The sequence below is a fragment of the Lepidochelys olivacea genome (genome assembly GCF_965140295.1).
Source record: "Lepidochelys olivacea isolate rLepOli2 genome assembly, chromosome: 1".
Lineage (NCBI taxonomy): Eukaryota > Metazoa > Chordata > Testudines > Cheloniidae > Lepidochelys > Lepidochelys olivacea.
The window spans coordinates 126,769,374-126,794,239 of record NC_140411.1 but is presented as its reverse complement, the minus strand read 5'-3'; the positions used below and the strand labels follow the sequence as shown (position 1 = coordinate 126,794,239).

Here is a 24,866-nt window from a genome sequence, read left to right as displayed (position 1 = left end):
GTACATCTTTAACTTAAGGGAGCAATTCAGAAACAGAGGGGTGTTTGCCAGGGAGAATTTGAGGAATGCCCAGCACACCCAGGAACAAAATTACAATAAGAGGGCACAGTTATGGACTTTTCAGCCAGGTGACCATGTTCTTCTTCTTCTGCCTTTAGCCAAGTCTAAATTAATGGCCTGATGGCAGGGTCCATTCGAAGTGATCAGGCAGGCAGGGCCCATGGACTTTGAGATCAAACTACCCAGGAGGAAGAAGGAAACCAAGGTCTACTACATGAACCTTCTCAAACATTGGAGGGCATGGGAGGCCCTGCTGATAACTCCTCTTCCAGCAAAACCAGAATTTGTACCCCAGGTGCCTAGCAGCAAAGCTCCAGCAACAGTACTAGGGGATGAAGGGCTCTCTCCTGCACAAAGGAAACAAATCCTCCCACTAATTGGGGACTTTTTTGTGGTGTTCTCCAACCGCCTGGGGAAAACCGGTTGGTTCAACATCACCTAGAGACTACTGCAGGCCAGGCAGTCCGAGAAAACCCTAGACCCTTGTCACAAAGGATGTGGGAAATGGTCCGAGAGGAAGTACAAGCGATGCTGAAGATGGGGATGATTATAGAATCCAAAAGTGAAGCGAGGAGCCCCATAGTTCTATTTCCCAAGCCAGACGGTATGGTTTGATTTTGCATCGACTTCAGGAAGGTAAGTGTCAACACAAAATTCTACGCCTACCAAATGCCAAGGGTGGACAAGTTATTAGAATGGCTGGAATCAGTGAGGCACCTCAGCACTATCGACCTGACAAAGGCTTACTGGCAGATCCCTTGATCCCCTTCCTCACAAGAGAAAATGGCTTTGTCCACCTCTTTTTGGGCACTTGCAATATAAGACCATGCCTTTTGGTCTCCACAGAACTGTTTCGTGGGCTATGACCCCTTTCTTCAGACATATGGAGTGAAAATTACTAGGACTGCTAGGCTCAAGGTCTAAATTTCACTTTGAACAGGATTAAATTCCTCCCTTAATTTTATATAATTATTCTTTGATCTGATACTCTGCCCTTCTAGTTATATTTTCCTGTTATGCTCTGGCACTGAGTTCCTTTTATATAACATCTGAAGGGCCCAATCCTTAAACCAAGGGAAGTTTTGCCTCAGTAAGTACTGATGGCTGGTCTAAACTGAAAAATTAGATTGCTCTTCTATATTGCTCAGGGTGTGAAAAACGTACACACCCAAGTTCTGTAGTTAGTTTGACCTAACTCCTGGTGTAGACCCAGATAGGCTGATGGAAGAATTCTTCTGTCAAGCTAGCTACCACCTCTCGTAGGGGTGACAACTCCAGTGACGGAAAATCCCCATCAGTTATACCTTCTTTTCCCAGGGCTGAATTTGGGCTTATGAATGTCACATCACAGTCTTGATTTCTCCTTGCTCCAAGTCCCAGCTAGTTGTAGTAACCCAGTGCACAGTTAGCATCACACCAGTTGAATACAGAAGGCATTAAAAGGTTGGTTAATTAGTGCAAATCCCTGTCTCCTGGAACAAACTCTTACAATCAATTTATCTCAAGTGGAATAAAAGTATAGTCCATACAAAAAGCTACTTTAAAACAATGTTAAATGTCCAAGTGAAGTGCTGAAAATGTCAAAGGTTGTCTATACCATGACCTTTATAATGGAAACACATAAACAGGTAGGAACATCGCTGGCACAAAGGACACCCCCTGCCAAATGCCATATATGAAATCACACACAAAACACCTGTGTTAAAAGAACTTTATGTTTACAAAGTCAAGCACTCAAAATGTAGCACAAAAATTAAAGTTCCTGTGCAAACTTAATTTGGCCCCTTTGTAGTATGCATTATGATACAGTCTTTAATTATTGATCACTACTAGCCCAGCACTAGAAGGGGATGGGATGCTTTACCAGTGAGTTTCACAGACAGTTGCTGATTGTAGAAGAATGTGGAGACTCTGGGATCTTGGGTTTCATTGCAGGCTCTGGAGGCAATTGTTCTTTTGTGGACAAAGACTCTTCTGCCCATTCCCCACAAACATGACCCATTCTGCCCTTCTCCCTCTAACCCAAGCGACTGCTGTAGACCCCAACACTGGCTGCTTATCCCAGTCCCATTCTCCTCACCTAGTCAGTCCCAGCCTCCACTCTTCAAGCTTCTGATCCCAATCCCAGGCTCCTTGCCTAGTAGGTCCTAATCTCACCCATCCAGACTCCCGCTCCGAGTCTCCCCCACACCCAGTCCTAGTTTTCTGCCCTGCTCCCAGACACAGTCTTCCCTTTGTCCAACCATTCCCATGTCCTTGTCCTGACTCCTTGATCTGTCTGTCTCTCCCTGCAGCCTCTACTCACCCCCCACACATTCACATTCCCCATCCCTGATGGTTCCCAGTTCCAGTCTTCATTCCTGTGCTTCTCATCCACTCTGTGTCCTTACCCTCCATGTCCCAGTCTCCTTGTCCCAGTCTCTTTGTGCAGCCAGTCCCAGTTCTTATCCGGCACTCCAACTCATTGTCAGATCTGTCTCTCCTCCCCCCCACAACCTCCTTCTCTCTGCCCCATTGGTTCCTAGTCACAGTCTCCTTTCATCCAGTCTCAGTTCCCCCCCGCCCCACACTCTCTTTCTTCCCCCCACAAGGCTTCTTGTCCCAATCTACTCCCCCAGGCCTCCCCTACAATGTCTTAGGTTGGGCTCTTGTGGCTTCTGCATTTGAATCTGAATTTGGCGTCTTCCTCCTCCACACTGGGAGGGCACCAGCAGGGGTGCACTGAGAGCACAGGAAAGGCAGCTGCCCAGCTCTCAGCTCCAATGTTCAGTCCCACCCTGCCTGGAGCAGCCAGGAGCAGCCATAACCTCATAGGCCTGTGCTGGAGCATGCTCAGCAGCTCTCTGGGGATGACACGCATGCACAGTCTAGGCAAAATTAGGAGTTGTGAGAGGCTCAGGTATGCTTAGTGCATCCAGCATTTAGCAAGTCTCTACTGAGCAAGTGCAAACTGATTTTTCAAAGGCTTCTCACCTGCTCAAATTTGGACAGATTTTCACATGGATGGTAAAAGGCACACCCTGACACAAAGGACACCTCCTGCCAAATGTCAGATCCCTGGTCCAAATAATGGGGCCTTGAGTTTCCAAAGAAAAAGATTGCTAGAATTCTTTTAATGTTGAAAAACTGTATTTTTCTCTAGTCTCGTTCTTGGAAATGGCTGCACCATTTTGGCTAATACCTGCTATGGAAAATTTCAGCCCAAACAGTTAAAGTTTGGGAAAGTTATAAGTAACCAAAAACAAGGTCTTAGACTGGGAAGTGTCGGGTAACCTTAATAATAGGTGGTGTTATCAGCCTTGCTTATAATATTGTATAGGTTGTCATTGCAAAAAGACATATTTGGAGGTGGGGATGAGTTAAATTAGTGAATCAATCATCTAGTGACCTGCACTCTTAGGAATAAAAGCTATAAAAAGCTGTGTCTTCACATCCCAGGCTAATGAATGGCATTGTAAGCTGGGGTTTTCACCTGTTTCAGTGGACAGCAAATTGTAGTGTCTAGTTCTCTCCACTGTCTCTGTGGATGCATGCTGTTGGATCTGAGTTCAGAAAAGTAATCGCTGTGTTAGGGTTAGCAATGATGTAAGAGCAAGTATAATGCTGGTGAGAAACAAAAGTAGAGAAGAGAGTGGGCACAGTCAGTTGCAGGTGCTGAAAGACAGTTATGGGACAAGGTTAGCAAATGAGGCAATAAACTATGTAGCATGCAGGAAGGGTTGGATCTAAAAAGGACTGCATGACAGATAGGGAAGGAGAGGCGACTCATAGTGTAGGAGAGGTTCATGTTTGTGTATATATTATAGATGGATAAACAGAAAATATATATTCATAATGAGAGTCATTCAAAAAATTATACTTACGTTATTTCGAATTTCAATTTGATATTCAAAGCATTCAGCCGTATTTCCTTCCAGATGGCTTAGGTGGGGCTGTTTCCATTGCACTGTACACTGTAGTTGCTCTTCAGAACAGTTTACAGTGATATTTGATGGAGGAGTGAGTTTTTCTAGAATAAAAGAATCAGTATTACATTTGATAAAGAATCAGCTTTTGATAAAGAATCAGTTCACATTTGGAATTACATCTTTGCAACCATAAGGGCTAGAAACAGCTTTTAAAAAAAGAAAGATCACAGCTCTGAAACAAATGCAGGCCCTTCTCCCAGTGAAGAATGGTTCATGCTACTTGTAGTAAAAATGGAAATTAAACAGAAAGAAACTTTTTCCTTACCAATTTTATATAAGTCGATGTACTCATCATAAAACTGAATCTCCAATTCATTGCTGGACCCATTCACCAGGAAGTAAACTTTCTCTTTAATGTCTTTCACATCTTGAAAACTGCATGCGATATGTCTTCCAAGTGCATCTCTTATGTAATGTGGACATTCTTGTTCATCTTCCCTGCATATACCAAAACGTTTCAGTTAAACACGAGAAATGTCATCTGCCAAATCTTAATTCACTTGAGCCAATGAAAACTCTTTACTTTGGGTATTTCAAGAAAAGAAAATATTTGGTGTCTTCTGGAGCATTCCTGCCAGCCTTCCAAGTGCAATTCATGAAGGAAATGTTGTAAATCACACAAGAGAAATTTTCAACAGATGTTCCATTCATGCCTGGAAACCAAGAAAAGTTACATGTGTATTTATATATTAGCAACTGGCTTTGTGAAGAAGAAGAAAAAGAAAAGGTGAACTACTGGTACAAGCAGGTACAACTCTGCACACACCAGGTCAGACCCAGAGAGAATTTGAGCATCTGCAACTTCTATTGATGATTTTAGGTACCTAAGTATTTAGGTGCTTAATTTTAGGCACCAAAGTTTGAAAACTTTTGCATTACATTTAAACATGGTGATTAAACCTAGTTGTCATACCCATTAAAAATATGACTAGCGAGCTCAGTTTGTATTAGTCAGCCAGAATGAGGCTCATGTTAGCCAAAAATTGCTTCAGTGGAGACGCCTAATGTGGTCACTGTTTTATTGTGCTATGCGCCATTTTAATCCCCACTTTCTCGGAGAGATTGACATAAGAAAAACAATTATATCACACACAGATGTTTCTGTCCTGCAAGTTACTGTGCAAAAGTGGACCCTTCTTCTGCCACAATGTCACCTGCACAACTGAGGCCACGGTTGGTTACAAAATGGCATCATTGTAGCAGATTTGCAAAAGCATTTGTAATAAAAAATGAAATCAATGATCACTTCTAGAATGAAATGTATTCTGAGAATTTTTTTTCAAAATATTGTAGATAGACAGAACCTTTCACAAACACTAATGCATTACCTTGAGGAATGAATCTGACTTCTGCTGAATATGAAGTGTGGTTGTACATTGCTTGAACTTGAAATAATGCCCCCTTATGTATAGGCTGAGCGAGCTCTGTGTTAAACATGCAGGTTTTATTGTACACCTGAAAAATAACATGCATTTGTATTAATCCTTTGTTTTTCCTTCCCAGTTTTAACTTGTTCTTACTATGGGAAAAGCCCAAGCATAAGTCAATTGAAACCTGTAAGACTTCTCACAGTGTGTAAAGTTAAGCACAGGTGTAAGTCTTTTCAGCGGTAGGGTCTTTGTTTGCACAGTTCCAGCTGCATGAATTGCCTCCCATATTTCTGCAGGGAAGTCTAGGGGATCTACAAAGAGAGGTGCCCTGGAGTGCAAGCAGTAACCTCTCCTCTACTGCCCTCCCACCAGACTCCATGGAGTTCCTTCAACAAAGAGTATAGAAGCTTTTGCAGGGATCAAATGATGGTAGCAGCAAGCTCCCTTCTCTTCTGGAAAGGCAAGGGTAGATCTGCATCCAGATGATTCCCCCATGCATTATCAAAAGTCTTCCAAAAGTTTGTTGTTGTCCAAAGAATTACAGAGGGACTAATTAAAGATGGTGTGCATATGATTTTTACCCCTATTATAAAATGTTTGCTGTCTGTCGATTTGTGCAACAATATACAATACATCCAATTATTGAAACAATTTATGGTCTGGAACTTAGCTTCACAGCCAGAAAGATTAGCAATGTTGGCCTTAATTCACTGCTATATTACTGCAGTTTTACATCCAACGGAGTTACATCAGAATAAACTGGAGTGACACAGATGGGACTTAGGGCCACTATTTTTAAATGAAAAATTCTCGAACCCCAAGGAAGCAGTGGTACGATCCCCTTTGAGATCATAGTCTTGAAAAATGAGAATCAGTGAACAAGGAAGCTGAAATATTGAAAATGCATCCTGGTATATTGGGGAAGGCAGCTCCCATTTGAATGTAGAATGGAAGGAGGCCTGACTGACAGAGTTGTAAAGGTAAGGTTTTATTTGTTCTTTTTAAAAATGTAAATAGAAGTCTCTTGTGTTTATCATGCATTCAAAGGAAGAGCTATATTCCCTGTGGCCTACTCCCCATCATGATATTTGACCTCGCCGTGAGCCGAATCAGTCCTCCAGTAACTAGCTATCATAGGTAGTTATACGGCCCCCATCACTGCAGCATCTGATTACCTCATAAGCTAGTGAGTGTTCCATTTTGTAGATGGGAACTGAGGCACAGAAAGACTAAGTTACTTGACCAAGGTCACACAGAGAGTCCGTGGCAGAGCAGACACAAGGTTAGTGCCCTAGCCCCTGGACCATCCTTCCACTCTGAAAGCTCTCTCTGAAAGCACATTCAGAGCTATAGAGTGTATAAAACTGTGATGGATATTTCTAAAACTACTATTTAAATCTGATATATTCTTATACAGCCACCTTCCCTTAAGTCCCAAAGCTCCTCTGTGGGGCCCTGCAGGAGTCCAGCACCACAGCAGGGGCAGGAGAGATCAGGGCTTGAGTAGGAGCTGTGCTTCATTAGATTCTTTCCCCTCTTGGCCAAACACAAGCAAGCCAAATGAAATTTGGTAATTTGTGTGGATTACAGCCTGCAGGGACTGTGCAGGAAAGGGTTATGTGACAGTGTGGAAGCCAGGGCCTTCTGCTTGGACACCCCTTCCCTCCAGTGGAATCTCAGGAATCTGTGTGTATCTGAGGATCTGGCCAAATCACCAGTTACTTCTATGTGAGGGCAAACCCCTCTGCCTAAGAGAAAGGAGGAAATTTTGCAAATGCATGTCTCCAGACTTTCTACTCCCCTACATGGCTTATTCCTGCAGAGGGAAGCTTCACACACTAAGATGTCCAGGCAGTTCTAAACAAAACCTTTTTCTCTTTGTTCCAGGCAAACATTTCAGTACATTCTCTGATTCTCAAAAAAAGACTAACGCCAACAGTGCTCCTGGCCCGTCAGAGAAACAGCAAAATGTGAAACAAATAAAGTCCCCCTCTTGCAGCCACTGTCTCCAAACAGTCCTTTATAAAAAGGTATGCTGTCATCAGGAGGACTTTTCTGCTTTTGCTGTATCTACCAGATACAGTGGATCACAAGAATGCGTGCTAGGAATTTCTGTATTGGATCAGACCAGTTATCCATCTAGTCCCGTATCCTGTCTCTGAGAGAGGCCAGCAGCCGATGCTACAAAGAAAGGTGCCTGCTAAATTAATGAGCTCTATATTATTAGAAGTCTTCTCCCCCTGTAGGTATGTACAGACTGATCAAGTCACCTCTTAACCTTCTCTTTGATAAGCTAAACAGAGTGAGCTCACTAATGGCTCAGCTCCCCACACTGCCTCTGTTAGGTCAGTGGAAGCGCTCCTCGTGCTGTGCTGTACACAGAGCACCCTATGCCTATTCAATATGCTCTTGCTTATATTTCCAGTAATCGCAGTAGCGCTCTCAGAGTATGTCTACACAACAGCTGGGAAGTTTGTCTGCCCATGCTGGAAATGAAATACTCATGCTATCTCTGCTCAAGCTAGCATCTAAGAATAGCAGTGGGGCAGTGGTGGTATGGACAACGGGTTGGGTTAGCTGCCTGTGTATACACCTGGTGACTGGGCAGGATTGTACTTGGGTGGCTAGCCCAACCTGTCACCTATGCTGCCAAGGCCAGACTGCTATTCTTAGGCATTAGCCTGAGCAGAGCCAGGGTGTGACTACGTACCTGCACTGGGAATTACACCTCTCCGTTGCTGTGTAGACATACCTGTGGCACAGAGTTGCACCAGGAGCTCATTTTGAGCTGGTTTTTACCATGAACCCTATGTCCTTTGTGGGGTCACTGTTTTCCAGGATAGAGTCCCTCATTCTGTAAGTGTGACCTACATTCTGTGTTCCTAAGTGTAGAACCTTGCATTATGTTGTATTAAAATGCATGTTCCAATGGTCCCACTTCCCCCAGTCATCTACAACTCTCTGTATAACTTATTATTTACTATTCCACCAGTTTTTACCAGCATTCAATGTACATTTTTTTCAGATCATTGATAAAGATATTGAATGACATTGGGCTAAGGGGTGTTTCTAGTTGGTTCCTTCAATTGATATACCTCACTGGGAACTGAACCTGCCCTAATATATGTAATAAAAGTCTCTAAGAAGTCTGGAAACATATTGTCATTTTCTAGGCTTTTATGATTCTACAAGTGATACATATATATGTTTTCTCTATAGATCAAATACATAAAAGGAAAAGAAAAAAGTACAGTTAATTATTTCCTTTAATAAGTAAATAGAAAACTTACAGTTTTCTTCGCCATATGCAGGCCTACATGCATAGAACAGCTGTATTCAGTAACGGTGACACTGCTGTCCCAGGTCAGCTTTAGTTTTCTGGGATTCAGCGTCAAGTTGGCAATGGGTGAAGATGATGATTTCGCTGAAAGTTTTATGAATTAATATCAGAGAGGATGCAATAAGATTTTTCAAAGTTTTCAGGTGCAGAGGCTAGTATTTAGCAGGCCTGCTATGACAATACATAGCGTAACTAGATGGGCAAATATCCCTAGAGTGAGATGAATTAAACCCAGTCCTTTAGATTATCTCAATTGAAGTATTATACTTACACTCTGTATCCAAAATGACAGCATGCAACATAGGAAATAACATGATGCACCAAAACATGGAAATAAATCCTAGAGTGGCGGACATCTTTTTTTTCTTGGAAATAGACAGGAATGAAACCTACAAGAGAAGAAACAGAATATCAGTCATAGAATATCAGGGTTGGAAGGGACTTAGAAGATTATTTAGTCCAACCCCCGGCTCAAAGCAGAACCAATCCCCAATTTTTGGCCCAGATCCCTAAATGGCCCCTCAGGGATTGAACTCACATCCCTGGGTTTAGCAGGCCAATGCTCAAGCCACTGAGCTATCCCTCCTCCCCATCAGTCTTTCTGGTTAAGAATGATGTAAAGAAATAATTTTGCTTCTTTGCAATGCCCTTTTCCTCCTTAATTGCTCCCTTTAATCCCTGGTAATTGGGTGGACACACCAATTCATTCACAGACACCCTGCTTTTGACACATTTAAATTATTTCTTATTTTTTTAATGTCTTTACCTATCTCCTATTTAAAATCTGGGTTGGCCCACTTAAAACCATCTTACTTTTTACCTGTCATAGTTTATAGTGCTTTCAACTGACTTCATTTGGATGGATTTCTATTTTCTGAAAGAAATTTGTGTGGAGAAATAAAATCTTGTGTCTTACCATATTTTTTTTCTTATCTACCTGCTTCCTTTCGTCTTTAGGACCATTCAGAGTCGCCTTTGTCTTTTGTTAAATAAATAACCTCCATACTAGATCTAAGGATTTTCACTTTTTCACTTTTGACTTTATGGACTTTTTGACTAGCTTCCTCTTTTTTTTTTATTAAGAAATCCCCTTTCTACCGTGCTTAATTTTTGGTATGGCTCCTCCACCCATGGATGGTGAAATTAATTATATTGCTATGCATTGCTATTTGTCATTGACTTCATTGATTTATCCCTTCCATTATAAATCCCTCTTTTCAGTTCCTTAATACTTTCTCTTATAAAATACTCTAGAGCTGAAATTTTCTATGCTTGGACCATATGCAAATGAAAACAATACGTTTGTCCCAACAGTCCCAATCAGGAACTTTACATACAGAAATCTCTAGAATTCTTGAACAACTGTTCAAACATTGGCTATTTTTGTAAATCTTTGTGAAATCTAAAGAACAAACTATCTGAAGAAATTTAGTTCAGCAGTTTCTCAGTTCTAATCATACCAAGTATTCACACCTGGAAAATCCATGTATTGCTGGATTAAATTTTCTTGGACTGCTTCCATGCGGGATGAATGGAGAAGATCTCTCCTCAGGAGCTGCAAGGGACTCAGCTCCCCACCAATCTCAGAAGATTTGCTGAGACAGAGGCCATCCCCATGGAGCTCTCTTGCCTCCACCATTCTGCCCTCTCCTATCTCCATCTTTCTGATGGCTTTTGGCAGCTCTGCTCCTGGTGGCTTCCCCACTGCCCTCAGATCCTCCCTAATCATTCTTGATATTTGCAGATTTGCAAGAAGTGATTGCTTTAGTACAAATCAGAATTCACTACTTAAAAATCACTAGATAATTCCCAACAAAAATTATCTGGAGGTACTCAGTATCTGGTAGAAATGATTTAGGTTTATATTACTAATCCTCAGTAAAACAATTTTCTTGTCATTTATTAGTGATTAAATGATTCTAGGCAATCATTAATAGATTCCAAATAATAAGTTTGCTGGGAGTTAGTAATTCGAAACAGAGTAATTTTTAACAAATATTAAACAATTCTGAGCAATTCTAAGTAACTACTGGTAAATAACAAGTAGCTATTTTGCCTGATATCCAGTAATTAATACATTTTGAGGTTTGGAGGTTTATTTTTTTAGTGTGGTTGCTGGGTCCAAGCTGGATTTGGATTTCAGATTTAAGTTCTGGTCCAAAGTTAGTTAAAAAAAAAAAAAGAGCGAGAGCGAGAGAGACAAAAATTTCACCATGTTCTCCAGACTGTTTAATTTTGAAGGAGTTATTTTTGCATTTTAATAGGAGGGTAGAAGTAGATCATACCTCCACTTAATTTTACAGCCTTCTTTCATCTGCTCATTATTCTGCTACATCTCCCTTGTTTGACCCCTCTTCTACTCTTGCTATGGCTTTGATCCTGCAAAGATTCACACATCTGCTTAACTTCACCTGCATGAGTAGTCCCAATGAAATTAAGTTCATGAATAAGACTTTAGTGCCTTACATTCAGTGGGCCAGATCGAGAGGTAATGTATAAGAGAGTGTAAATAACATGTTGGCAAGTGGGTGCAAGTCTAAGTTGGTGTAACAACACTGAGTAGACCCACGTTACACCTGCTTAGACTCCCTGAGAGTCAGTTAGACTCACATCTAAATTTAGTTCAGAGTGGCTAATTATGAAATACTAAACAAGAGATCCATTATTTCACTCTTCTCATAGGAAACTGAATTTCCTCCAAGACCGTGATATTCAGACTGAGGCTCGCGAGCCACTACTGGCTCTTTAATGTGTCTCCTGCGTCTCTCTGCAGCATATGATATTAAAACACAATGTGATTTAATTATTAACTAATCTAAGTTACTAACCAATCAGGATGCTTTTACTATGTTAAGTATCAGAAGGGTAGCTGTGTTAGTCTGGATCTGTAAAAGCAGCAAAGAGTCCTGTGGCACCTTATAGACTAACAGACGTATTGGCGCATAAGCTTTCGTGGGTGAATACCCAGTTCGTCGGATGCAACATGCTCCAATACGTCTGTTAGTCTATAAGGTGCCACAGGACTCTTTGCCGCTTTTACTATGTTATTAACCAACTGTATTTGATAAAATAATAATACTTGGTCAGTCATTTTATTGTGATTTTATATATATTTATATTTCCCCTGTCATACTGTTTAAATATGAATATATTGTACTACAGTAAATGAAACAATGAATTCATACTACTGTGGCTCTTTTGGGAAATGCTGATCACTAATTTGGCTCCTGAACCACTGACGTCTGAGTATTACTGTTCTAGGAGGAGAAATCTTTTCTTTCTTTCAGTACCTGTTTTGCTGTTAAAGGAGATTTTCTCCTTAGAAAAACCATTACAGTACAAAGAAACAACACTAATTACTGGAATTTCTGATCATGATGAGAAAAGTTCTTCTCTTACATAAGATTTTAATTGCTCTCAGGGGGGTTAATCATCGCAAACTCAAGGAAACGGAAATATGATGTTTTTATTCTGTGAATTGTTTTTCTTAAGGCCTTTCTACAGCCCAATTTACAGCCATTTCAGGAGAAATGTTATGAAAGTGAGAATACTCTGGAATATGTTTATGAGCAACATGCCTCTCCCCATTGGGCTTGGGATTGTTACCTACCGGGACAGAGGGGTTAAAATATGTCTCCTGCAACTGAGCAGGAGGTCTGAGGTGTTTGGGTCACCTAGCTGTCTGGGGTAGTATGAATGCACCATCAAGAGCTGGTTGGAATCAACACATACCAATGGAGGATCCGGAAAAGACAATAGGAACCCCAGTGTCTGAACGTTACCACTAACCCACAGGAGGTTCTGGCAAGCTGAACATGTGAACAAGCATGTCTGTGTCCAGAGATCAAAGATGAGAGGTGATAGGAGATTGTGTTAGAACAGGGTTCACAGAGAACACAGGAGCCATTCAGGACTCAGAGTCAAAGGGACAGAGAGAGAGAGAGAGAGAAGATGGATTCTAGGGCAGACTAGCTTGGTGGAACCCTGGATTTGGCCAGTATGAACTCTGTCTTACCCGTTGCCTCTCTGTGCTAGCCTAAGGACTTCCCAACACTGTTTTCCAGTTGACTATTAAAACCCATTCCATTTTGAAAAGGCTGCCTGGTGTTGCTGCAAATACTTAATGAAGGACATTGGCCCCTGAAGAGGGTAAAATGTCACTCAACATAGGTCTACCTTAGTCAGACTCTCTGTTCAGAGCTCACAGTGAGAAACAGGAGGGGTGGAGCCTGAAGGCCCAGTCTCAGAGGTGTTGAGGCTGTGTGGCCTATCCTGGAGGAAAAGTGGGACTTCTTGGAGGTATGGAGCACTGAAGAGGTACTCCCAGGAGACTACTTCAAGTCTGAGGCATAGCACGGACCCTGTAGATCCATGACAACTGGTTACAACTCATTACAATTTTGTAGTGCAGACAGAACCATAGCCATATCCTCAAGCTATATTAGACCCTTAAACATTTCCACAGGGCACCCCACATTTCAGGGAGAATAGTTTCGTACCCACTGTTCTTCAAAGCCATGTTAAACCCAGGTTGGGACAGCCAAGATATACTGTTATTGCAGTGCAGACAGACCGTTGCCGAGACCTTCTCTTTTAAACACTGCAGAATCATTCTCATGACGTCATTGTGTGGCAATAATACGGGCACAGTTGCTGGGATGAGAGTTTGCTGACGCTTCAGTACAAATCACACATAGTGCTAGAGCTGAACAGAAAGCTGCGAAAATTCGACACAAAAGATGTTTTCTATCTGTCTCCAATGATGTGCTCAGGAATCTTAGATACTGTTGGTCCCTCTTCTCAGCTCTTCCTAACCATCCCTCTCTTGCTCATCTGCATCCCACTCGATCCCTCTTTCCTTCCCTCCCTAATTTCTTGTTTCCCTTTACTCTGTCTTCATTCCCCATTGTTTCCCCTTGTCATTCCTATCCTACCTTCAAAATCTCACTCTCCCCCTGCTTAGCTCATCCACCATGATGCTAGCCATGATTTTGCAAGCGCAGTGCATGTTTTTATGATGCTGCTGTTGGAAACATTCACAGGCACCACTGCAGAATGGACTTTGCCCCACCACTCAACAAGGAACAGTGCTGTAAACTCTCCTTCCAGAATCAGGACATGTTGGGAAATTCTCTGGGGTAATCCTGGGGCCTTTAAAAGTTCACTCTTCTTTTTTTAAATAATGCATTATGGGGTGAATACAGGGCCACAAAGAGTCCCTGTTTCACCTTAACAACCTTACAAGTATCATGACCCCTTTTACAGTCTGCTCAAGGTGAGGAGCAAGGCCTTGCATCACTTTGAGTCAGCTGTTGGTACAGTACTAGTGTAAATAGGGCTCCTTTATAGCTAACTGGCCATTATTGGTGTAGCACTGGCATCTCCAGAATCTGCCTGAAATAGAGTGCCCCCCCCCGAGTTAATCCAGCCATATTGTCAGCAGAGGGATGACAAGCTGGAACCCCCTCAGGGTAAACTAGAGCGAGCTGCTGGAGGGCATTTTCAGTGAGACCTCTTGGCTCTGGCACTTACTTCCCTTGTTCTGCTGATAGGCTGAGTAAAGCTGAGGAAATTTTTCAGTTTACTGGCAATTTCAAAAAATAAAATAAAATCATCGTGGGTCAAGCCAAAACTGATTTTTTTGAAATGTTTGGTGAATCAAAAAGTAAATAATAATTTCAGGTCACATGAAATATTTCACTTGACCCAAAGCTGAACATTTCATTTCGACCAAATCTGCATTTTTCATCAAATAAAAGTTTTGACTGAAAAATTTCACCTAGCTCTAGTCCTGAGTCTGTAGACTGTTAGGACATGCGGCAAAGGCCATCTATCTATTGGGGCTTTCAGGGAGGGTATAAGGTTTGAATGGGATGGGGGTTGTGAGTGGTATGTACCTTTGTATATAATTTCATTTTGTGGTGTGTGGACTATGGGTTGCTGCTTGTGTGATTATTCTTTGGTGGACTGTTGCTTTAAATAACCTCCAGGTCACCTAGAGCTGGGGAGAGGCCTTTGAAAAATTTAAATGAAAATAAATAAAATGCACGAATAAATGGAAGAGCCATGGACTTGCACTGCATTCCTAATGTACATACTGCCCTCTTTGAAACCATGCATTTATATGTTACCTTCTATTATTAACTATGGCCTGGTCTACATTAGGAAATTAGGTCAGCAGAACAATGTCACTCAGCAGTGTGAAAAATCCATACCCAGCAGCGATGCCGTCAAACTGACCTAATCCCCGGTGTAGACCTTGCTACTGCCTCTCAGGGAGGTGAATTACATATGCCCGTGGGAGAGCCCTTTCTGTTGGCGTAGGTAGACTCTTCACTGAAGTGCTACAACGGCCCAGCTGCAGTGGTGAGCTGCGCCGCTGCAGCATTTTTAGTGTCGACAAGCCCTATGACTATTATTATTTATATGTTTTCAGTAGCACTCACAACGTGGTAAGCAAAAGGAGAACTTATACTCTTAAGCAGACAAAACAAAGAGGACCAAACAGCAAGATGGAGGGTAGGGAAAGGATGTACGCCACACAAGCAGTGTGGTGAGGTGGTAATTGGCTATGTTCTGATTGGGAAGTCTTGTTAAAACAAGGTTTGGGTTTTTTTAAACTAGTATAAAATATATCGACTTTTCCCAAGTAAATCCCAACCTTGCCACAATCAGCTGGTTAGTTTCTTGTCGGCATTACAATAGAAGTGGGTCTTTGGGAGGGACTTCAGTATGAAAAGGATCAGTTAAAAAAAGAAAAGGAGGACTTGTGGCACCTTAGAGACTAACCAATTTATTTGAGCATAAGCTTTCGTGAGCTACAGCTCACTTCATCTGATGCATTCAGTGGAAAACCACTGAATGCATGCGATGAAGTGAGCTGTAGCTCACGAAAGCTTATGCTCAAATAAATTGGTTAGTCTCTAAGGTGCCACAAGTCCTCCTTTTCTTTTTGTGAATACAGACTAACACGGCTGCTACTCTGAAACCAGTTAAGAAAAGGTGTTCCATGCACAGGGAAAGGCATAGAGGAAAGTGTGGAGATGCTTGTGTGAAAAGTGTCCAAACAGGGCATCGAGACGAGCATTATTCGGAGAATGAAAGGGACGGGGTGGTTACAGTGATATGGAAATAATAATCCAAATCTATCTCATCTTCCCCTCAAGACCCAGGCTAAGATGGGAAAGGATCTTGGAAATGTTAGTTCTTACAAGGTAACATCCTGCTGGAATGGATGTGTCCATTTTCCCCAGATTGATTCCGGTTCTCCATTGGTGAGATTATACAATAGTGATTAACTGATTCCAATAGCCCTATATGCAACTTTCAAGTAATGAGGGCTATCATTACTGTGGCCACTATCACTGGGTAAGTAGGATCAGCTTGGCTTTATATGGGAGCAAATATCAACAAATTCATTTTTATTAGGTCTTTAATGAGAGAGTACCATCTGTGGAGAGAGAAAGGGATGGAAGACCCTACTTTTAGATTCTAATTCCTAGTTCTGCCACTGACTAGCTGTGCAACCTTGGGCAAGTCACTCATGCTTGTTTTACGCATATAAAAGAATATAAACACATAGAACTGGAAGGGACCTCCTGCATCATCAAGTCCAGTCTACTGCTATCACAGGCAACCCTGACCTATAATCCCATTAATAAACTCCATTTTGAAACCATTGAGGTTTCTTGTCCCCACTACTCCTATTGGGAGGCTGTTCCAGAACCTCTCTCTCTGATGAAAGTGGCAAAGAGTCCTGTGGCACCTTACAGACTAACAGACGCAACATAAGCTTTCGTGGGTGAATACCCACTTCTTCAGATGCATGTACTGGAAATTTCCAGAGGCAGGTATAAATATGCAAGCAAGAATCAGGCTAGGGATAATGAGGTTAGTTCAATCAGGGAGGATGAGGCCCTCTTCTAGCAATTGAGGTGTGAACACTAACGGAGGAGAAACTGTTTTTGTAGTTGGCTAGTCAGTCACAGTCTTTGTTTAATCCTGAGCTGATGGTGTCAAATTTGCAAATGAACTGAAGCTCAGCAGTTGCTCTTTGAAGTCTGGTCCTGAAGTTTTTTTGCTGCAGGATGGCTACCTATCTATCTCTTCTGATGGTTATAATTAGATGCTGTCAAATGATTAAAAAAATTAATCATGATTAATTGCACAATTAATCGCCTGCTCCAGCCCCATGCTGCTCTTGGAAGTAGCCAGCACGGCCCCGGGGGCAGGGGTCTCCCTCCGTGCACAGCTCCCGCCTCCAAGCACCGCCTCCACAGCTCCCATTAGCTGGGAATGGGGAGCTGTAGCCAATGGGATCTGCGGGGGTGGTGCTTGCAGAGAGGGGCAGCACACGGAGCCATGTGCCTCCTGTGCCCCCCCAGGGGCTGCAGGGGTACATTGGCTCCTTCCGGGAGTGGCATGGGGCCAAGGTAGGCAGGGAGCCTGCCTTAGCAGCAACCACACAACACCACCAACAGGGAGTCGCCGGAGGTAAGTGCTACCCAGTGGGAGGCTGCACCCCAACTCCCAGCCCTGAGCCCCCTCCCGGAGCCAGCACCGTGTGCCCCTTCCTGCACCCCAACACTCTGCCCCAGCCCGGAGCCCCCTCTGACACCCAAACTCTCTCCCAGAGCCTGCACCCCACTGTGAACCCCTTGGCCCCAGCCCAGAGCCCACACCCCCTCCCAAACTCCAAACCACTACCTGAGCACAGTGAAAGTGAGTGTGGGGGGAAGCAAGTGACTAAGGGGGGGGAATGGAGTGAGTGGGGTGGGGTTTTGGGGAAGGGGCAGGACCTCGGGGAAGGGACGGGGTAGATCCTGGATTGCCCTTAAATTCAAAAGTGATCTTGGGCATAAAATGGTTGGAGACCACTGGTTTAGCATATCTGGCACATAAATACCTTGCAATGCTGGCTACAAAAGTGCCATGCAAATGCCTGTTCTCACTTTCTGGTGACATTGTAAACAAGAAGTAGGCAGCATTATCTCCTGCAAATGTAAACAAACTTGTTTGTCTTAGCGATTGGCTGAACAAGAAGTAGGACTGAGTGGACCTGTAGGCGCTGAAGTTTTACATTGTTTTGTTTTTGAGTGCCGTTAAGTAACAAAAACAAATCTACATTTGTAAATTGCACTTTCATGACAAAGAGATTGCACTACAGTACTTGTATGAGGTGAATTGAAAAATACTATTTCTTTTGTTTATCATTTTTACAGTGCAAATATTTATAATAAAATATACACTTTGATTTCAATTACAACATGGAAACAATATATATAAAAATGTAGAAAAACCTCCAAAATATTCAATACATTTCAATTGATATTCTGTTGTCTAGCAGTGCTATTAAAACTACAATTAATCGTGATTAAAATATTAATCACAATTAATTTTTTTGAGTTTATCGCATGAGTTAACTGCGATTAATCGACAGCCCTACTTATAATGCTTCTAATTTCCAACTTGAATTTACTGATGGCTAGTATTTACAAAAGCAATCATATCCCCTCTCAGCCTTTGCTTTGATAGACTAACCAAAGCAAGCAGAGTCTTTTCTTCTAAGACAGGCTTGCCATTCCCCTGATCTGCAGCTGTTCCAGCTGAATTACTCTTTCTTGAACATGGGTAACCAGAATTGTACACAGAATTCCAAATGAGGGCTGAGCAGTCCCTTGTCCAATGGCGTTCATATGTCTCTATCTCAAATAGAAATGCCATTTATAAAATAGGGATAATAATACTTACCTTACAGAGGTGTTGTGAGGATAAATGGATGCTTATAAATTGCTTTGAGATCCTAAGAGCACCATATATGTGTAACATTTACTATTAAAGGATTGAAATAAAATTAAAAGCCAGGATACATATCAGTCATTAAAATATACATTTAATTCATGGTTACAGAGTAGCAGCCGTGTTCGTCTGTATTCGCAAAAAGAAAAGGAGGACTTAGAGACTAACAAATTTATTTGAGCATAAGCTTTCGTGAGCTACAGCTCACTTCACCGGCTGAATGCATCTGATGAAGTAAGCTGTAAATTTGTTAGTCTCTAAGGTGCCACAAGTACTCCTTTTCTTTTTAGTTAATTCATGCTATTCCTAGAACTGATTCACTCTATGGAGCGATCTGCAACTTACCAAACACAAACTCATGTACAGGAGACAACATACAAATGCTTCCAGTTAGATTATTTTTTAAAAGAAGAAAGAGACAGCAACATTTCTCCTGGATACACAAAATAGATGTCAGACAAAATAAAGCAACCCAACAGATGAGGGAAAATATTGCTAATGTTTTTCCTGGACCTGGCAGGCAATGCTGGGAATCTGATCACTCCCTTTACTCACATTTAGATATGTATCCTTAACTTCAGATCATAAATCATAAATAATAATGTGCCATCACAATTTTGGCTAAGACCATCCTCAAATCTGCACTTGGAGGTAGATGAACTAAGTCTAATATAGCTTTTTTTCCATTGCAAATGTTTGTGTTTTGTCATAGGAGCCTTGAGAAATAAAAATAAAAAACCCCAGACAAACAGACAAAAAACAAAGACAAAAACTAGCTTACCTCTTCCTTGCAAAAGGCTGGTATCTCAATTAACTTAGGGTCTTGGGTCTGAGACTCAGAGATGATTGAAATGGCTTGAGACTGAAGCTGTCGTACTGCTGCGACAATGCTTTATCATTGCATAGTATCCGATTCATGGGAAGTGTTGCAAGACTGATGTTGAGACAGTTCTTTGGTTCATTTCCTTCGCAGTTTCCGGAACTTCTTTAATCTCCTTGTTTGCAGAATATAAATAATTTCACACAAAATGGACATCTAGTTAATTAATAAGACACCCTCTTCCCATTTCATCTGGTCCATTTGTGCCTTTGGGTCTACCATTGGATGTAAATGTACATATAGAAAATTTATCTCCTACAAATAAGCCCTCTTCCACAAACAATACTTTGCCTGTAAGTTCTTCTCACCAAAAGAGCTTTCTGTTCCAATAAGTATCTTATTAGACAGGACCAATGCAAACACAGCAGTATAATTGTGTGTAACGGGATCAAGGCACCTTCGTGCATCTGTTTAACAAACATCCTTCTCTACACTGAACTGTGAAACAAACATTAATATTTATTACTATTACCATATCAAATCAAAAATACTGCTTGGATAACAAGTAAACAATAGTACAGATGGCTGAACTTTAAATATGCACCCCCGGGACTGCTTCCCCTCTCACACGGATTTCACACATGTGAAATTGCATTACCTTCATTTGAGTCACTCCTGAATAGAATTACGCTTCAGCATTCACGTGAGGAGAACCTGGCTCAAGAACTTGAAATACTAACTTGCACGTATATCTAGAAGTAAAAATGAGCATTGGTTTATTAGGAGTTGCGTCACAGTTCGGGATGTGTGTTGTATCTGTTCATGATCATAAAAACTCAGTTTAATAAGAGAAAAAAATTGATTTGAAACATACGATCTATTTTCTCCATTCAGTGCCCATTCATTTCAGGGGATTTAGAACAGTAAATAACATTTCATACTTCTGTCCTACAAATCTTACTACAGGCAAAATTAATGAGTCAAGGACAGCCTGTGTATTATTAATTATTACTATTATTTTATTATTATAGCACATATAGGCCTCAGTCAGGAGTCAAGGCCCTATTATGCTAGGTGCCGTACACACATATAATAACAATAATACCATCACTGCCCCAGAGAGCTTACAATCTATACCATATCTCTGCATTTTTCTGCTTTTGTCCCTTTTAAGTCTCCTCAACCTTAATTTTGTTTGCATATGGTTTTTTAGTCTTTAATTTCCTGGGAGCTATGACTGTAATAAAAAACCACATATATTTACAGGTAACTCACATATCTACATTGCATATTCGATCTAATGGCAGGAGAAAATACAAACAGACCAATCTCCTCAAACCTGCCGTGCTTTTGGCTGCTTGGATCTCCTACAGTTTGATTCTCAACAGCAACTTTTCCCTCTGTACAAATTCAAGCAGATGTTTCCTCTTCTTCAGGGTCTCAATTCCTCACTTCCAGCCACAACAACAGTGGCGAGGGGCCTGCCGGATATTATTCACTGAGCAACCTTCATCATGGTAGCTGCAGAAGTAAGATTCTTTCTTCCCCTCTTTCCTTCTCCTTCTCACATCATCTCATCCTGAGACCTTTACAGACTGTGTGAACCAGATTCTGATATCACTTATATTGGAGTAAATCTGGAGTAACTCCAGAATGGATTTACTCTGGCTTTCCATCAGCATAACTGAAATCAGACTCTGCTCCTATATATATGTAGAATAACCCCCCCCCCCCACACACACACCTTAAAAGAAGATTATTTTGGTTGTAAAATCAAGCACTTGACCCCCTGCCCCCTTCGTGTGTCAGTGCTGTGCCCTGAATAAGACAGGGGTTCTGTGGAAAAAAGTAGCATATGATCATGTAATTAAAGACCGTATTATAACGCATACACCAGGGAGAAGAAACAGGTTGCACAGGCAACCATAAATCTTGCATTTCCTAACTTTCAAGTAGTTGACTGTCCAACCTAAATAACCTTTTTAATGTATTTTAATGTAACTTCCTAGGTATTTTTTCTTCTAATAGGAAATGAGAATATCAAATTATATTATGTACCGACCATCCCCTCATAAATTATCATGAGGGGCTGAACTCTAATTTTTCAGTACCACAGTACAAGCACAGTATGACTGCTCAGAGCTCCGGTATGAAACTGCAGAAAAACCTGAGAGTGTCTGGATTAAGTTTAGAAGTGTGAGCAACAAGGGTGATGTCGTGGTGGGAGTCTGCTATAGACCACCGGACCAGGGGGATGAGGTGGACGAGGCTTTCTTCCAGCTAGTAACAGAAGTTACAAGATCACAGGCCCTGGTTCTCATGGGCGACTTCAATCACCCTGATATCTGCTGGGAGAGCAACACAGCGGTGCACAGACAATCCAGGAAGTTTTTGGAAAGTGTAGGGGACAATTTCCTGGTGCAAGTGCTGGAGGAACCAACTAGGAGTGGAGCTTTTCTTGACCAGCTGCTCACAAACCAAGAAGAATTACCAGGGGAAGCAAAAGTGGATGGGAACCTGGGAGGCAGTGACCATGAGATGGTCGAGTTCAGGATCCTGACACAAGGAAGAAAGGAGAGCAGCAGAATATGGACCCTGGACTTCAGAAAAGCAGACTTTGACTCCCTCAGGAAACCGATGGGCAGGATCCCCTGGGAGAATAACATAAGGGGGAAAGGAGTCCAGGAGAGCTGGCTGTATTTTAAAGAATCCTTATTGAGGTTGCAGGAACAAACCATCCCGATATGTAGAAAGAATAATAAATATGGCAGGCGACCAGCTTGGCTTAACAGTGAAATCCTTGCTGATCTTAAACACAAAAAAGAAGCTTACGAGAAGTGGAAGATTGGACAAAGGACCAGGGAGGAGTTTAAAAATATTGCTCAGGCAAGCAGGAGTGAAATCAGGAAGGCCAAATCACACCTGGAGTTGCAGCTTGCAAGAGATGTTAAGAGTAACAAGAAGGGTTTCTTCAGGTATGTTAGCAACAAGAAGAAAGCCAAGGAAAGTGTGGGCCCCTTACTGAATGAGGGAGGCAACCTAGTGACAGAGGATGTGGAAAAAGCTAAGGTACTCAATGCTTTTTTTGCCTCTGTCTTCACGAAGAAGGTCAGCTCCCAGACTACTGCACTGGGCAGCACAGCATGGGGAGGAGGTGACCAGCCCTCTGTGGAGAAAGAAGTGGTTCAGGACTATTTAGAAAAGCTGGACAAGCACAAGTCCATGGGGCCGGATGCACTGCAGGTGCTAAAGGAGTTGGCGAATGTGATTGCAGAGCCACTGGCCATTATCTTTGAAAACTCATGGTGATCGGGGAAGGTCCTGGATGACTGGAAAAAGGCTAATGTAGTGCCCATCTTTAAAAAAGGGAAGAAGGAGGATCTGGGGAACTACAGGCCAGTCAGCCTCACCTCAATCCCTGGAAAAATCATGGAGCAGGTCCTCAAGGAATCAATTCTGAAGCACTTAGAGGAAAGGACAGTGATCAGGAACAGTCAGCATGGATTCACCAAGGGCAAGTCATGCCTGACTAATCTAACTGCCTTCCATGATGAGATAACTGGCTCTGTGGATGAGGGGAAAGCAGTGGATGTGTTACTCCTTGATTTTAGCAAAGCTTTTGATACAGTCTCCCACAGTATTCTTGCCAGCAAGTTAAAGACGTATGGGCTCGATGAATGGACGATAAGGTGGATAGAAAACTGGCGAGATCGTCAGGCTGAACGGGTAGTGATCAATGGCTCCATGTCTAGTTGGCAGCTGGTACCAAGCAGAGTGCCCCAAGAGTCGGTCCTGGGAACGGTTTTGTTCAATATCTTCATTAATGATCTGGAGGATGGCATGGACTGCACCCTTAGCAAGTTTGCAGATGACACTAAACTGGGAGGAGTGGTAGATACGCTGGAGGGTAGAGATAGGATACAGAGAGACCTAGACAAATTAGAGGATTGGGCCAAAAGAAATCTGATGACGTTCAACAAGGACAAGTTCAGAGTCCTGCATTTAGGACGGAAGAATCCCATGCACTGCTACAGACTAGGGACCGAATGGCTAGGCAGCAGTTCTGCAGAAAAGGACCTAGGGGTTACAGTGGATAAGAAGCTGGATATGAGTCAACAGTGTGCCCTTGTTGCCCAGAAGGCTAATGGCATTTTGGGCTGTATAAGTAGGATCATTGCCAGAAGGTCGAGGGACGTGATCGTTCCCCTCTATTTGACATTGGTGAGGCCTCATCTGGATTTCTGTGTCCAGTTTTGGGCCCCACACTACAAGACATATGTGGAAAAATTGGAAAGCGTCCAGCGGAGGACAACAAAAATGATTCGGGGACTGGAACACATGACTTATGAGGAGAGGCTGAGGGAACTGGGATTGCTTAGTCTGCAGAAGAAAGGAATGAGGGCGATTTGATACCTGCTTTCAACTACCTGAAAGGGGGTACCAAAGAGGAAGGATTTAGACTGTTCTCAGTGGTAGCAGATGACAGAATGAGGAGTAATGGTCTCAAGTTGCAGTGGGGGAGGTTTAGGTTGGATGTTAGGAAAAACTTTTCCACTAGGTGGGTGGAGAAGCACTGGAATGGGTTACCTAGGGAGGTGGTGGAATCTCCTTCGTTAGAGTTTTTCAAGGTCAGGCTTGACAAAGCCCTGGCTGGGATGATTTCATTGGGGATTGGTCCTGCTTTGAGCAGGGGGTGGGACTAGATGACCTTCTGAGGTCCCTTCCAACCCTGAGATTCTATGATTCTAAGCTATTGCCACTAGAGCTACAGCCTAACAAGAGGAGGTACAAGTATATCCTGGGGGCTTATCTACACACATATCTGCACCTAAATAACTACATCAGGTTTAGTTCCCAGCTTTTTATTATTTTGGTGCAAGTCTGTGTGAAAGTTTGGAATAAAAGTGTCTTATTTTGATTTTGCTTGTCAGTCTAGAGCACTTGTATTCTGACTTTCACTGAAATAACAAATGGTGTGAATTAAAAGTGACAGTTATTTCAGTGCAAGTTTGTGTGTAGATCAGCTACCACATGACGCTGCAGCAGAAAGCCACAAGAGATCTTGGTTTCAAATACAAAGTAATGAGACTATCTTCCAGAATCTCAGAGCTGAGATATGGAGGAAAGTTACCAACAGTCACTATTATTACTATTTCCATTGCTGTTGTGCCACCATGCTTCCCGCACAACAACTCTACCCCAGGAGCACACTGCCTCAACTTTGCCTGTTTCCAGGATTTACCAGGTTATAGCTCCCAAAAGGTATCCAACAGACCTGCCTTTCCCATGGCATCTGGCAAACCAGTCAACTTTTCCTCCACTCAGATCATCCCATGGCACCGTCCACTTCATCACCAGTTCAAAGTGGGAGGAACTGACCAAAGAAATAGAAAAGCAGATGTAAGAAACCGGTTTCCAGACATCCTACACCTATACACTGCACAGGACCACTGACTAGGCACAGGTCAGAAGCAGACAGCACAAAGCAACACAAACTAAAGCTGAGGCTG

The 24,866-nt window shown here is 42.3% G+C and overlaps 1 protein-coding gene across 1 annotated transcript in view; it reads right to left on the bottom strand.

The window, feature by feature from the left end:
* LOC311521424 (granulocyte-macrophage colony-stimulating factor receptor subunit alpha-like) overlaps nucleotides 1-20,098 on the bottom strand; it is a 31,407-nt gene extending 11,309 nt beyond the window's left edge. The window contains exons 1-8 of the mRNA XM_084629759.1: nucleotides 20,015-20,098; nucleotides 19,318-19,531; nucleotides 9,010-9,127; nucleotides 8,689-8,822; nucleotides 5,357-5,483; nucleotides 4,552-4,681; nucleotides 4,294-4,466; nucleotides 3,924-4,069 (exon numbers count right to left, since the gene is read on the bottom strand). Coding sequence (XP_084485885.1) covers nucleotides 3,924-4,069; nucleotides 4,294-4,466; nucleotides 4,552-4,681; nucleotides 5,357-5,483; nucleotides 8,689-8,822; nucleotides 9,010-9,094 — 795 coding nt within the window. The 5' untranslated portion in view covers nucleotides 9,095-9,127; nucleotides 19,318-19,531; nucleotides 20,015-20,098. The remainder of the gene's footprint in view (nucleotides 1-3,923; nucleotides 4,070-4,293; nucleotides 4,467-4,551; nucleotides 4,682-5,356; nucleotides 5,484-8,688; nucleotides 8,823-9,009; nucleotides 9,128-19,317; nucleotides 19,532-20,014) is intronic.
* Between the last annotated feature and the right edge of the window lie 4,768 nt (nucleotides 20,099-24,866).